Here is a 16,066-nt window from a genome sequence, read left to right on the forward strand (position 1 = left end):
TCAGGATTTCGTTTCAACAGTTACTGGACAGACCGGAAAAGCTTTTGCACATTTTGTTTTGGATTGTCGCATTCCTCCCGACTCATGTTCGATCGTTTCCCAATGGACCTTTTATTCGAGTTTCTTATCATCCTCAATTTCTAATGAAACAAATAACATAAAATGTAATGATTTTTAAACCGTAAGGTTAAGATGCATATTCAACTTTAACAGATCTCAATCGAATCGAATACAATCACAGATGTCTACCAATAGCGCAGACAGAAATTGCCTTTATTCCACCTAGAAGTAAAATTATCGGAACGCTGCTGGTAAAAGGAATTTCATTGAATCGGACACTATCGAGTAGAAAATGACCCTTAGATACGAGAACTGAATTACACAATGGTAATAAACATTTAAACTATTGATATTACATTTTCCCTAATATGGGTAAAAATTGGACATTCGCAGATTATAAATACATACATTCTCGAAGTGAACTTAAACATACCCTGTAGTAATTGTTTTGTTTTATTAAAAGTTAGCCAGTTTTCGCCGGCCACATTTTATATTCTCGCGGGCTATAGTTTGGAGATTCCTGATGTATGCGATTAAAATGTAGAACAAACTCCAAAAGACCCATCTCAGTTCAGAAATGTTTAATTAATGAAAATTTCAATGGCTTTAACGGAATGGCAAATTCAACTAAGTTTGAGAAAAAATAATTGAAAAATTTTTAATAGGAGATATATGTCAGAATGGTATCCATTTCTGCGTGCTTTAAGAAGGATAATTCAACACAAAACTACGCACCTGTAGAATTTCTGAAGGAGTTAAATTCGAACTGTGGAATGAAAAAATCCCCACCTTGAATTCGCAATCTGTATTCGCAGCGACTTATATCTAAATAAAAAACTATAAAACCTCATGGGTAACACTCATAATTTATTAATTATAACTTATTATTTTTGTAATTTTTGTTCTTTATCTTCGAAACTGTTTTTGGTTCGAAAAATTCAATTGGAGATATATATATATATATATATATATATATATATATATATATATATATATATATATATATATATATATATATATATATATATATATATATATATATATATATATATATATATATATATATATATATATATATATATATATATATATATATATAGTAATTAAAACATAAGATTCTTTTTCCAAGCAGTATGGCGACCATAGAAGACGCTTTAAATCAAATCGCTGAATTCAACAGATGGAGGACTGTTCACACCAGAAAAGTGACCATTCTCGAGAACAATGAGAGGATTTATAAGGAGAGGATAAAGACCCTAGAGTACAAGGTGCTCTGCCTCGAGCACAGTAAGTATTCAACATTTTTGTAATAAGTGTTACAATTACTAACAGTATTACATAACTTTAACTATATTATTCAATTTCGTTTTGCTGAAAATTCAATAGCGAGTCAAAAGTGTCGCGTAGTGGTTGGGCGCCGGTATCTTACATATTTGGTCGTGGGCTCTGAAAACGTTGTATATGATCCGACATGTCCAAAATATGTCGGTGCATTTTTGACATGTACAAAATCCTTATCAACCCATGTCTTGTAATTATGTGACGTGTTCAAGATCCCTCGAACCGTTGTTTGGCAGAGGCAATTTTTGTCCAATTGAAACTCAGAGCCAATTATCGTAAATAATCGAAAAAAAAAGAGAGAGAAAATATTATGTAATCTAAATTTATCCAAAGATTTACGAACAAGGAAGAGTAGCCTTTTATTTTCTCTCTTTAAATAAAACACTCTCAGTCACTGAACCGCGTGACATTTTCGAAACATGATGTAAAAATAATCAGTTGCATACTTACTAAAATAAAACTTTTCAATGGGATACATAGGCATCAGTGCCGCTTCTTACAATCTTTATCCAGAATATTGGAATTGCCATGTAGCAAGTAGTCTCTTGACCGAAAACATGTTTTAATTGCCAATAGTTCACGTGATAACTGCGATTTGGTGGACATTTTCATACAAGAGAGCATAATCTAGACCAAATTGCTAAACTTTTCGAAAGAACAAAGGACAGTGATACACTAGTGCTTCGGTACTAGTTTGATCTACCTTGGCGAAACTTAAAAAATACTGCACAAGTGTCCACAGAGCCTGCCTCTCATGCTTTAGAAATTTCATCAACACAAATATTTTTTAATGACTTTATATAGTATAGGAATAAATTTGCCTTTTAAAAGAACTGTTTAGTATATTATGTGGTTGATACATTCATATGCATTTTAACCCCATTTCTGACTAAGGCATATATGGGAAACTAGAGAGACTTGACCCATGAGGATTTTTTTCCACCAAAAAGGATATTTAAGGACAATTTTAGTGCTATTATTGGTTGACCAGTCGCACAAGTATTTTACAGAGCTAAGCTATTTCATAATTATGAGTGGTTTTTAAGAACTTTAGTGTTAAATGATACTGCTCCAAAAAAGGAAATTTTGAAGATTTTGGAATTCTTTTATATTTTTTTTTTCCGAAATGAATTTTAAAAATATACATGCTTTAGTCACTTTTCTAGCTATCTATCGATGTACAGAAGTTTTAGATAACTTTAAACTAAGTTGCTAAAAATTTAAAGTAAACAAAAGAAAGCTAGCTAGGGAGCTTTGACCCAAAGCTAATGAGGAAATCTTGATCCTAAGACTAATTTGATAGTTTTCAATGACTTTTCGTTAATGAATAGATAAAATATTATGAATTAGACCTTAATGATTTTCTTTTATTTAAGAAATAACTTTGACATTGTGAATGAATATGTGATTTTGTTAGCGACGAAACCCATTGATAGGAAGAAATTTAAACTTTTCTTCTGACTAAAAATTGTGTTAGAAGTTGCAATAAGTATTCTTTTGTGTATCGAAACAGACTTTTTTTTTTTTGCAGAAACTGAATATGTAGGTGAGGTAGCGGCTTCGACTCATCGGGCGGTCTTCGATGCAGGTTAGTATTCAAGTACTTTAAATACGGCGGAAGATGATCTTCTGGCTATCGGTCCAATATTTCTTCCCCTTTCAAGTTGCATTTCGCTTAAGAGCCAGTTTTTATAATAACCAGGCAGAAATGGGATGTTCGGATATACACCATTTTTGATTTCGCTCATATTTTTATGGTGGATTCTTTTAAAAATTTTAGAAGACACATATTTTTCCTTTCGTCCAAGAAATTTTGGGGACCTATAAAAATTCAGAAGGTGGAGCCCGACGTAAGGTTTTTCCGAATCAGTGTTTTTAAAATTCGAGTATTTCTGTGTATTGAGTATTAGCCAAAAAAATATTTTGTTGACAATATAACATTTAGTAACTAAATTTAAATGCATCTTAAATTTTGTGGTTGACTTTCAGTACAACCTTTCAATGGTCGTCAAACTTTGTAGGATCAACCATGGTTTTTGCCCGTAATTTGTGTAATATATATAAATTATTCCAAACCCTCATTAGTTGCATGGTTCGCCCTCTGCGCTGCAAAAAAATGGTAATTTCTTTTTATTGGGAAAAATGCTAAAAAGTGCAGTTTTCATAAGCCTTTATCTCAGTGCACTGAGGGTCAGTGGATAACTAGATACTTTCATTTCAGATTAGAGTACGTGTATTTTCACAAACAAGTGATAGAACTATGGTGAAATTCTTTTCAAGAAAACAATACTTATTTCAAAACAGTAAAATGAACTATTCAGCTTTCAATTCAATCAACATATCTGGGTTTAAACTTTCCCCCAGGGATTGCACTATGGTGATTATTGAGATTTAATTTGTGTATTCCATTATAAACCTCTCAAAATTCATTCAAATTTGAATTTTTTAAATTTTATTTTATTTCAGAAGTAGTTGTACAAGTCGTTGATTAGACTTTTTTATTCCTTATTAGCAGAATTTTGTGATCTTATAACTAAATTACAACAAAAAGAAAGACTGATTCGATATTTAAAAGAATTGCTCCGTGTAAACCCCAGGGTCTGAAGTACTTTTGAACTGACTTTCATGGCTGTAGTTACTGTTGGCTATTGAATCTCTTTGTCGAAATAGCGTTAAATAGGCACAAAGTTTTTTCAACATTTTCCCTTAATCCATTGAGATTATGCACAATAATTTCTAACGGAACCGAAGGTAGTGTTCATTCATGAATTCTTTAGGCACCACAACCTTTATGCTCTAGTTAATTGCTTTATGCTTAAAACTGCAAGTATTAAATGTCAGTGCTGATAACATGCCGGGATTTAAAAGGTTAGTTCATTAGATTTTATGTAAATGGATCCGACATATGCCTAAACGGTTCAGTTAGAGATGTAATGCTGCAATAATTTTCCGAAATTCGTTTTTATTTATTACTTAGTGAAATCAGTACCCTGTATACCTGTAACATTCAATCACTAAACTTTATGTTCTTTTTCTTAAATTTTAATTAATAGAAACTTACAGTTTTCTGTGTTTTTAAGAGATGTGCCTAAGGAAGTGCAATTTTATATTTATTTCATAAATATTTTCAAATTCTAACCAAAAGAATCTTTATAAATGAAAAAAAAAATCGTTTGGGGGTAGTGAGTGATAAGGCAAAATTTTCCCCTTTTTAACTAAGATGTTGAAATTTTCACCACATTCTATATACATAATGTTAAGTACTTTGTTTAGCAAAAAAGACATGGACTCTAAAATTGTAGTTTAGAGAAAATCGCTATTGAAATTAAAATTCTACGTACACTTTAAAGCATTGCTGCATCATTAATATTTAAACTGAGTTGATTATATTCCACATAGAATCATTAGTTCAGTATCGCTTGAAAATTCTAGATTTAAACAATTAGAATATATAAAAACTGAAATTTTTTAAAGAGTTCCCCTTAACTCAAATTTTTAGACAATGATTGCAGTGTTTTCAAAATTAGTGCTTTTTTAAACTCTTTTTTTTTTTCGCTAATGTTTAAATTTTGATATCTTGATAACATGAAAAAAATGTAATGTATTTTTATTTCAAAATTTATAAATATCTCGAATTCTGATTAAATGTCTCATAATCCTAAAAAAACGGATTGAACCTGTAATTAACTATTTGAAGTGCATTTTACGCAAAACCTGTTCTTGTGCGCACACCATTGATAACAGATAAGATGAACATTTTCTACACCCTAACCCAAGTGACGCTGCCGATAGGATCCCTACGTATTAGTATTCGAAAAAAAGACGTGAAGAATTTCTTTACATAGTTAATTGTTCATTCCTCTTGCATATCTCTTGAAAATTTTATTAATTGCTTGTGGTCATCACATCTATTGAATTCCATTTTTATGCTGCAAGCTTTTGTGTACATGAAATATGTGTAACTGAAATGTGGTAATGCTTTGTTTTATCAAGTTATTGAAAAAAAAATATATATACATTTGTAGAAACACTGAACATTGTAATGAAAACATTGCATATTATTCGGGGCAAATTATCCCGCGCACAGTAAAGTGGTTGAAAATTCTGCAAGTGCAGACAGCACTATATAACGTAGCCTGAGCAAGTTTATTTGCTCATGTACTTTCTTTTTTTTTTTTGTCCAAATGAAGGACAACGATCTAGGAAAGTTCTACTGCATGTTAAAAATGCACTTCTAAAAAAAGAATACAGGGGATTGTGGGGCAAAGTGAAATGGTTAAGATGACCGAGTTTATTCAAAATGAACAAATCGGAAATTTGTATTTCATTTTTTTTTTCAAGGGGCAAAGTGAAATAAGATATATTTTTCTAATGAAATATTTTCAGTTAGGTTATGAAACTTATTTTTGATCAGAAGAGTCAGTAAAGAAATGGTTGAATGAAAAAACAACGGGACAGAATAATTGAATGAAAAAATCAATGTATGAAGAAAAATAAATGAGCGAGTAAAACAATGAATACATAAGAAAATAAGTGAATGAATAAGTAAGTGAATTTCTAAATGAAGGAATATAAATGAATGAATTAATTGATTAATAAAAACGTAAGTGATTGATATTAAATGATAGAATGAGTAAATGAAGCAAACTATTTCACTTTGCCCTGTATGCACTTGACTAATTCTAAAATTTATTTTAAAGTACAAATAAGCCTCATATCAACTAAATGCATATTGCATTGAATATTAAGAGCTATCAATTAATATTTAAAATGTTAATAACAAGAACTTTATCATTTGAGAGTAACAAATCAATTTTGACCTACAACAAAATATTATAATAAGGTTATCATTTTTTTAGAACTGCCTGTATTACCACATGCTTTTATCTTTGACGGTATTTTTTTTCCTTACCGGAATAGACTCACTTTGTTAAAATCTATACTTAAAATATCAAGTTGTAGAGTTTGTTTGAACGCGTTTGTTTTCAATTGCGATTGTTCTTTATAACGTTCTTATTATATCATTGCTTATTTGTCAAACCACTTTAAATTGCAGGGGGAAAACCACTTCACTCGCTAAAAGGAACTGTTACGGTAGCGTGGTTGCTTGGCGCGTAAAGCGATGAACTATATAGATTAAGGATTATTTTGAGTTTTAGAGCAAATGTTAATATTTTTATGTGTTTTGGCGAATAGTTTGAAATCCCAAAGATACTTTAATAGATCTTTTGAAAAAGTGTGTGCGCATTTTAAAGAAAAATGATCATTTCGCATCAGAAAGGGGGGGGGGGGTGTTAAACAGACTTCCTTTAACTTCTTAGCACGGGCATCGCCGTGCGGGAACTGCTAGTCATACTATATAGGTGAATCTAAAAGCAAATTAAATATTTCACCATTTCACTTTGCCCTCTGCTATTTCACTCTGCCCCATGTTCCCCTACTTTGTAAAGGGTGTTGACTTTTTAAGTATTTATTTTTTGACAAATGTCTTTATAATGCACAAATCTTAAATGCACAAGCAATTCTTTCTTATCGTAAGTGAGCACAAAGATAGTTTTCATTTTTTAAAAGTTTCTGTAATTATTTCATCGCAACAACTTATAACTAAGTTTACTCCGACAGATCCGGAAGCCTACGAAGCGCCTCCACCCCCACCTAGAGTTGACCCTGATGTGGTCAACATCAGAAGCAGAAGGCAGAAGGCAGAGGGCCAGGGCCGCCGCTCGTCGAAGGAGCGACGAGCGGTTGGAGCAATTGAGGGCAGCCACAGATGAAGCCCAAGTGGTAACTACAGAAGTTCGAGCGGCCACTTCTGAAGCGAGAGAGGCGAAGGTGGACCTTGTTCAGGCCACCTCAGATGGGCAGGCGACAAAAGCTCAGATGGAAGCTGCAGCGTCGAATCTTCGAAATTTGATGGAACGCATTCCAGAGTCAAGGGAGGAAGTCGCCGAGTCGGCTCCATACGTAGATCCGACTCCTCCTGGAGAGGCCAACATCGATGCCACCAGGAGGCGACTACAGTTCGGAGATCCATCGGTGTCGGGGGAGTCCGTGGCACCATCAGACACAGACTCGACGCCGAAAGACACTGCAACTCCCGCAGCGACTGCAGCAGTCCTCCCCTCAAGTGGCTCACTCGTTCCATCTGACACAGATTCGACGCCACCCGCCTGCTCATCGTTTGCGGCACCCGCCTCCACCCCCACCACCACCTTAGTAGCTGCACCGATGCTCTCCGACAGTGGCTCAGCCATGTTGTCGGTCTCTGATTCCACTCCATCGGGCTCCCAAGGTATGCCCTTTCCCTTATTTTTCAAATATTCTTTCTAAAGTCACACCCGAATTACTTTAGTTCCAAATTATTCCACCCAAACTCTACTATATTAGTGTTTGATATTTTTTGACAAAAGGATTTTTTTCCTCGACCGAACATAATCTAATGAAATTTTGTAATTGACTGGGTTCGAATAAGTAAAGAATATTTCAAATGCAATTTCCGCTCGACTTCTGACAAATTGTGCATTCTATTCAGCGACGCACAGTGGTTCAAGGGCGGAAAAAATAGCCATTTTTAAGTTTTAAGATAAAAAATATTTCATGCCGTAATTACTTAGCCCATGAGTTGCAGTAACTTACTCCAAAAGTTTTTTTGAAGAAAAAAATCGTTTTTACAAAAATATACCGAGATTCGTTGAACAAATATGCGTTTACTTTTTTCGAACGTACGCCTTATACTTCAGTTTTAATTTATTCGTTCAATAAGGAAGACTAAAATTTAATAAGTCATATTTGATTAGTTTTTCACACTTTTAGGATGCATATTACGTCGCATTTAAAAATTAAAAATTCAGCAAAATTAAAAACTACCTAAAATAAAAAAACATTTTTTTTCTTAAATATAATGAAAAGTAGTGTGGAATATAATTTTATCGGCGGCTTCCGGTGGGCTAAAATTTACATATATCAATAGTTTAATCCTTCCTGTAAATAAACAACATTTTAACTGCGACTGCAGTCATGGGAGATGTTTTTGTTTTATATTCGCTATTTACGAATACCAATATAGTAAGTTGGAAAATAACTCGTAACGGTATGACGTTGGTAAATTGCGTTTTTATCAAAGAAATTGGTCATCGAATTTGACATGCTCCTTACGAACGTATGTCACAGCTTCACTACCTTGCAGGAGAGCCTAAAAACATTTGTTTACTGTTTCCGAAAGTTGGGGCTTTTCAAACATTCATCAATAAATATAGAGGATTTTTTAAAAACACATTTACGTTGTTATGGCTTAATGCGGAGCATTATTCTACATGCAATGCAGTAGTAACCTTAAAATAACAATTTTCGGACCCGTTTGGCTTTAAAAAAGATAGACATGAGAAAGAAATTTTTAAAACTCATACAGAATTCTACATAAAAAGTAAAATAGTAATTCTGTTCATAAAACAATGAATTTAGAAAATAATTAAATGTTTGAAATTTCTGATTTCCTTTTCGAAATCATTCTAGTATAAAACTTCTCAGTTTGTCAAAATTACCAGAAAATATTGTTCGAGGGTATCAATTGTGATAAATAAACCGTGCGTGAGTCATACGACTGATTTAATTTATATTTTTTACTAAAAACAGAAACGAATTTGAACTACAGAGAAACCCCGATTTCACGTTTCTCAGAGGCCTAAATCAAACATAAAATACATAAAATATGCGAAAACGTCAATTCAAATCCAAAAACATAAAATATGGGAAAACGTAAAATACGAGAAATGTATAAAAAGCAAAAAATCAGATAAGGAAACAAAAATAGTAATAAAAGTTGCTACGATGACGCTTATAAAATGTAAAAATTTTACGAATGATATTTTACGAAAAGAACATTATTTTACACACCAGTCGAAGTCATTATAACACAATAAGTAACGAATTCGGGCGTTTAGGTTGAAAATAGTCAGTAGTAATGAGTTATTAAATCCGAAGTAAATACAGAATCTTCCAGGATTGGGACACTTTGCAAAGTTTTTTTTTCTGGTCTTTATGATAAAAACATAGTCTTTAGCTATTATTAAGCTATTAAATGCAGTACTGAAAGAAGAGACGAGTGGTTTCGTTTTGTTCATCTTCGTTGCACCCCGTTTGCACTGGCGGAATTAAGCCGCTTAGTTTTCAGCTAACCTACTGCGCATTCACTTAGCGCATCTCAAAGCCGCTTCAGCCTCCCTGTGCAAACGACTTTTAAAGTAAGTGCGCTTAACTCGTAAGTGCATTGATGGGTTGAGCGCGCTTAGCTCGCAGTGCAAACGGGGTGTTGGCGGCTGGTAAGTCCATACGGTTAGCTACGGATGGAGCAAAAGCGTTTCTGTTTTTATGGATTAACTTTCAACAGAGTGGATTATGTTTAAAAATGCACAGAGGGAAACACTTTTCTTAATTTTAAAACATTTTTCCTCTTTTAACCTTTAAACGTAAAATGCGGGAAATTCACATAACAAACTTTTTATCCGGGTTAAATAAATATTAGTGTACGGGAAAACTGGGACCTGATGATAAAAAACGTAAAATATGGGGAAAACGTAGATACGAGGGACGTAAAATCGGGGTTTCGCAGTGAATACGATCAGCAAGCATGATGACAAATATTACCATGCAACAATTTTAACAATTTTCCAAAGCACTTTTTGAGAATATTCAAAGTGTTTGTCTTATTGAATTGTTTGTCCTATTGAACCATATTGTTGAATTGAGCTAGTTTCCTGTTCAGTAAATATTTAAAAAAAAATCCTTTTTTCGTAGTATATAGTAGTATAGTTGTAGAACTGTTCAATATTTTCTCGTTGATTTGCAAAAATTTAACGTAGTTTTCTTTTTTGAAACTACAGTACTTTTGTTTACTATGTAAAAGGAAGTAAAAACAGTATCGTCGAATTATTTGTTCTTTTGATTATTATAAAACTTTTTAATTTCTTGTTCTGTCGATCATAGTTTGATTCATAATGCCTATTGTTCCACCTCGTTGCTTTAGTTGAATGTCCTTACATTCATAAGATCACATCTTTTTTTTAAATTTAATAACCCCGAAACACGTGGCAACTATGTTTTACTATTTTTTGCCCGTTTTAATATTCTTGGTGTCAGATTTGTCCTTTTCGATACTAGGGTAATGACTACTTAATTTATTCTGTGTTTGAAATGAAGATGCAAACTTGAGTAAGCTATGAGTAACGAAAACTTAAAGGCTGCTACAGTAGCGCCTCATTTTTCATTCCGGCTTGGACCTTCGTGATATCGTGCCTAATCAACACCATTAAACACAGCAGAGAATCTCGTACTGATGGAAACAATGCGCGTCTTGATCGCCGCGCAGTGGAGCATTTTGACCAAAAACCCGGTCTTTTTTTTTGTTTAGCCATAGAAAACTCAAATAGAAGCAGCATAAGGTATTATTCAATGCGAAATTTTAAGAAAAAAGGTATTTGTTTAATACAAAATTATACCAAAACCTGATTCGCTACTTCCATCGTCTTTTTCATCGCTGTTCTCTCTCTCATGGAGCAGAAGACTTGTGATTTCAGACGAAAACGGATCGCTCCTTTTATACATGACTAAAGTCTGTTTCCGCTAAATTATGGGTCGAAAGTTAGAAAACTTTTTACTCCACATCATGCGCGAAAATTTGTGAGAGGAGATTTATCTAACGTCAAAAACGTTAGAGCTTCGGCTGCTTCTTCTAAGATCTTTAAATTGGTAGAATAAATTGTGACATAAACGCAGTACCACGTATTAAAATTTTATGTACATTGGATGGCATTGGATACCAACCGCGTAGAGCAGCAAATGAAGTTACTAGTTTCGCGTCTATGAACTGCCAAATTCTCCATATCGATGATGTGGCCACTTGCCTATCTTTCTATTATCACTTTGAACCTATGAATTCCATTTTTATCGATTACTGGAATTGGGCCAGCTGCTACATGATCAGAGAAGAATCTCCTAGACATATTTCCGTCATCAGGATTCCCAACAAGACCCCTACATAGGAGAGGCTTGAGGTTGGGCCCCTACTTAGGCATTAAGCACTCCCAGAGAAGAGCCAGTCAAGAAAAGATTTGAATTTAACTTTTATGTGTATATTTTAAAGCTTGACAAAATTGGAAGGGGACCTGCAACATAACCTGATAAGAGGGCCTATTAATGAAAGAGGGGACATGGTTCCCAAACCTGAATTTGGGATATTTATTAAATGCCCATTGTAAATAAAACATACAGCCAAGGTCCCAGGTCTAGTCAAAATCCTTTAAAAAAAAAAAAAAAATGAATCCTATTTTCAGAATTTTGCCGTTCTAGTTGGTGTCAAAGTTATGTCTAATTGTTTTAGCTCAAACAATCCTCTGGCTCTCAAACTCTCCCTCTATAGTTGATCCTTGGTTGTCCAGGTTTCTGTTCCAAAAATCAAATTTAAGCCAACTATTGAGCAACTGATCATCCATTTGCAAAACACTTCCCTTCACATAATTGGCAACAGTCCATTTTTGTGTGAAGTTGAACCTAAAGTGACAAAAAGTGTGAGTAAAGAGATCAAACTCACTCACTGGATATTTGGTAGTTTCTGAGAAGCGTTTCTCTAAAAATATCATTTTCTTATCCATTTTCATGGGTAAAATTTTTTGCATTGTTTCATAATGAACTTTTAGTCGTTTATTTGAACTTTCCTAAATATTCTGAGAAAAAACCAGGACGCTGTGTAAAACCGGTAGAAAATAAAAAAAAATGTATGCCAGTAAGTTTAAACCTGCTTAAAAGACGATGGGGGGTTAAAGGGGTAAATTTCCTTTCATAGCCATTTTAAGGAAACACTAAACTTATTTTTGGTAGTTGAATAAATGCTCGGAAGCCCCCCGGAACACAAAAATCTTCGATTTGAAATTTTTACTGAGAATCAAATGACAGATTTATACTTGTTTAAAATAATTAAAAAAAAATTCCTCAACTAAAAGGCGCAAAATATGTATTTCGTAGTAAAGTATATAACTCAGACTTCCATCAGTAAAATAATTATTCTTAATTAAGAGAAAACGGCGGATATAATAAGTAGAACAAACGCAGTTCCCAAGAACACAGCAGTGCAGATTTAACAACGGCTGAGTTTGGTGCGCCGGTACGCCTCTTAATGAAGGTTGAGAAACTTCATAACAAGTTTGATGTAGTAACTATTTAAGTGTTAGAAAACGGATACTTGATTAAAATTAATCATGTTTCCCATTTTCGATTTTTGGCCAGGTCTTTGGTATGAATACTCCTCTGTGCGCCGTAGTGATATATATCGATATAAAAAAGAGAAATCCTTAATAAGCAACTGCCAAAAATATCCATAATTAGAAAATGTACTTTTTTCAGTATTTCACGACTTAGTGCATACTAGATAATTTGAAATTTTTAAGTACTGAGTAATAGATGTTTGGCAACTTCCTTGATACTAGACTCGAAGTAGTTCTCTTTCGACTTTATGAAGAGAATACTGTATCATTTGCAGCCTGCTGCATGAGATGTTTTTACAATTTCCAGGCCATGCAAAGCATTTGAAAAAGTAATTTTTTTTTGGGAGTTTCACTACCGCTTTCTGCATAAAAATCAGGATTTGTTGGTTGCCTCCTCGTTTATCAAAAATTGACGATTCCAAGAAAAGTTTTTTTTCCTATTTCGGACTATGGGTAATAAAATTTGGAAATCAATCCAATATTTTCTAACTATAACATTTTTTCTCGGCTGGTAAAATAATTTGTTGATTCGGGATTTATTATTCGGTAAATTGGGGGTTTTGCCTTTATTTTAGTCGTGGAAAAAGAAATTGGTAACTGTGGGAATATAGGGGCAACGTTTTATCAAAAAAATGCCTATTACCCAGGACTGTTTCACACTTTCAGACACGGGCTGCCGTTGTTCAAATTATATCAAGCATTTTTTATGACTGTCTTGACCTTAAAGTAAAAAGATTAGAGGGTGTGCGACTTGAAAAATTGACTTACGATTTTTTCAAGAAAAGTTTTTTGACACCTCAATGCCCACGCGTGGAAACCAACTTCTGTGATTGACATTTGATAGGTTAACTATAATTGGCGATAACATTGCTGATGTGGATACAGAGGAGAGAAAGCGAATTAAATAACAATTGAAAGGGACCGTAAAATACTTAAATGAGGAAATGAACCTCCGAATAGTCATATTTTATGTTGAAATTAAGAGACAATATTGTTTCAGCGACTTCTGAGCATTCAATATACTCTTTGGAATAATATGAACATTTTAATCACTACGGTAGTCTTGAATTAAGTTTGCAGTACTGAAATCAATTTCATTTTTATCTACAGTTTCCTAATTTGATAAACTTAATGTCTTTTTTTTCTCTCCAGCAGGTGGTCCTGCTACTCCACGCAGGTCACCAAGGCTTAAAGAAAAAGCGGAGAAGTCACCGCCCAGGACTCCAGTTAAATCTCCAGCATCAACGAGGAGAAAAAGCCAAGACGTAAGTTGTTTTAGCGATCGTACTCGTATGCATTTTGTACTCGTGATCCAATTAGAAATTTTGAAGTCTGTATAATCTGGGGCTTATACCTACTGATACCTTCAAGAATACGTAACTTAAGTAATTCCTTTAATAAAACATAACCAGATCTTAATTCCGTCCCAAAAATGTATGTACTGTTGCCCCAATATTATGTATTGTTCTGGTTTCTTAAAGCTCAAAATACAGTTTCTTGTAAATTATCTGTTTACGGTCTGAACAGTCTACGAAGGCACCGTTAATTTGAATAACTTTTTGGGGATGCATTATTAATGAACGCAATCGCGAGCCACAATTTAGATTCTCAGCTTTCAGTTCGGATTGCTTCTATATAACTGGGTCTCACTTGCAAATTCTAGTAAAAGGAAATAGCTATGTTAGCTTGTAGAAGTTAAAAGCGTTTACGTAAAAGACTAATATAGCACCTTTGTGGTTTTATTCTCAAATCGCTGTAAGTGTATTTTATCTTCCTTTCTGCGGCACTAGTTTAGCAAATTGCTCACAAAGATCTCAGATAAGAACGTAATGTGGTTTCATTTTCTTCTAAATGACATCTTTGAGCACTATGACTTTGTTAGAGACACCAAGAAAACACATAACTCACACTAGAAATCACAAAGTCACTCGTAAAGGCATAATTTAGTTATTAAGCTTAGTTTTCTGTAATTTTGTTCAGTTAGTTTGGGAAAATCGCAAAGGTGTATCCGTAGCTTAAAGCAGCTGAATCTTGTTGCATTTCTGTTATTGCTTTCTGCTGTTAAAAAACAGTGATTAAAAAAATATATATTATGTACTATCAGGTATTTGTAACGAATTTTCAACAGATCAATTCCAAGAATTCTTAAATTTTAAAGAAAATAAGAATTACCTGCAGCTTTGTAAAGTATAAAATTACAGTGAGGTGGATTTAAAATTTGACAGCTACTTTAAACCAGAAGTTCAGAAACTTCTACGGTTCCATTAATTGGAGATAATGCGTCCTAAATTAAGAAACACCAGTTTTAAAATTCATACAATAGGAGGAGAAATTTATGCAGTGTCATTTTTTGACTTCCTTGATTTTTTATATATTAAAGTAGGTCACGACAATTTTATGCCTTCAAAAATGTTTTGTTTGCTCTGTATAATTTGCCAAAGTTTTGAGGTTTAGCAGCACCGTTTTGGCAAAACGGCTAAAAGGGAAATTACAGAGCTCTTATAGTTCTCTTCAGCACTGCTTTAACACTCCGTCGGGCGCAATATGTTGTAGAACATGATCGGGCGCATTGAGCCTGGGAAGCACACTTTGATCTACTGATCTTTTCTACGCATGTTCACATTTTCTTACGAAAAAAATTGTCAACTACAAACACCAAAGAATAGAAATAAAAGTTTTCCATGATTTTCGAATGTAACATAAGTTTATTTGAGAAATTGAATATACATTGATTGAAGCTATTGAGGTGGCGTAGCTAACTAAAGAATTCGAGCTGTGCCTAATAGATCAGTCTGCGCCCGACGGAGTGTTAAATGCTGAGATCTCTTATTAACAAACTTTGAAAGTGGATTATAAGTATAAATGTGCATTTTTTGGTGGTCTTCTCTATATTTGGGGGGTGTTGTGCCTTTGTGCACCCCTTAAATATCCCTAATGTATTAATCATTATTTGTCATGTCTCAAATTTTGAATAAATGATCCTCTGAAGCAAAACAGGATTTGTTATTGCTCTAGTAGTATTTTGATCTTTATTATACAGTGTGATTAAAATTAAAGTTCCACTTTCAAAATGCTGTAAAAATAAAACCACTGCTCAGAATGACCTCAAATTTCAACGAAATATTATTGAAGAAGGGGGGGAAACCCATAACAAAAGAAAAATAAATAGTTTGAATTTTTTAGCAATAGATGGCGCTGCAAGTGTCAGAATATGCAAAATGAAACACCTGTCATGCGCCCGACTTATTGAAGTTGGTATAAAAACGCCAAAAACACGTTGTTTCCTCATTTCGCATCTGAGAAGTTTACTATGACTGTATTAATGAAAGACCTGGTCGTCCCGATCACCTGATTCTTAACCCGTGTGACTTCTGGATATGGGACTATCTGAAAGCTGTTGTGTTCAGTGC

The 16,066-nt window shown here is 33.7% G+C and overlaps 1 protein-coding gene across 1 annotated transcript; it reads left to right on the forward strand.

Moving 5' to 3' along the window:
* Nucleotides 1-7,071: 7,071 nt before the first annotated feature.
* LOC129233771 (uncharacterized) lies at nt 7,072-13,921 on the forward strand (the record flags this gene model as incomplete). The annotated part of the gene is made up of 2 exons (XM_054867750.1): nt 7,072-7,693; nt 13,812-13,921. Coding segments are annotated over exons 1-2 (732 nt in total), but the record flags the coding sequence as incomplete, so codon positions are not given.
* Nucleotides 13,922-16,066: the final 2,145 nt, after the last annotated feature.

The sequence above is a fragment of the Uloborus diversus genome, unplaced genomic scaffold (genome assembly GCF_026930045.1).
Source record: "Uloborus diversus isolate 005 unplaced genomic scaffold, Udiv.v.3.1 scaffold_71, whole genome shotgun sequence".
Classification (NCBI taxonomy): Eukaryota; Metazoa; Arthropoda; class Arachnida; order Araneae; family Uloboridae; genus Uloborus; species Uloborus diversus.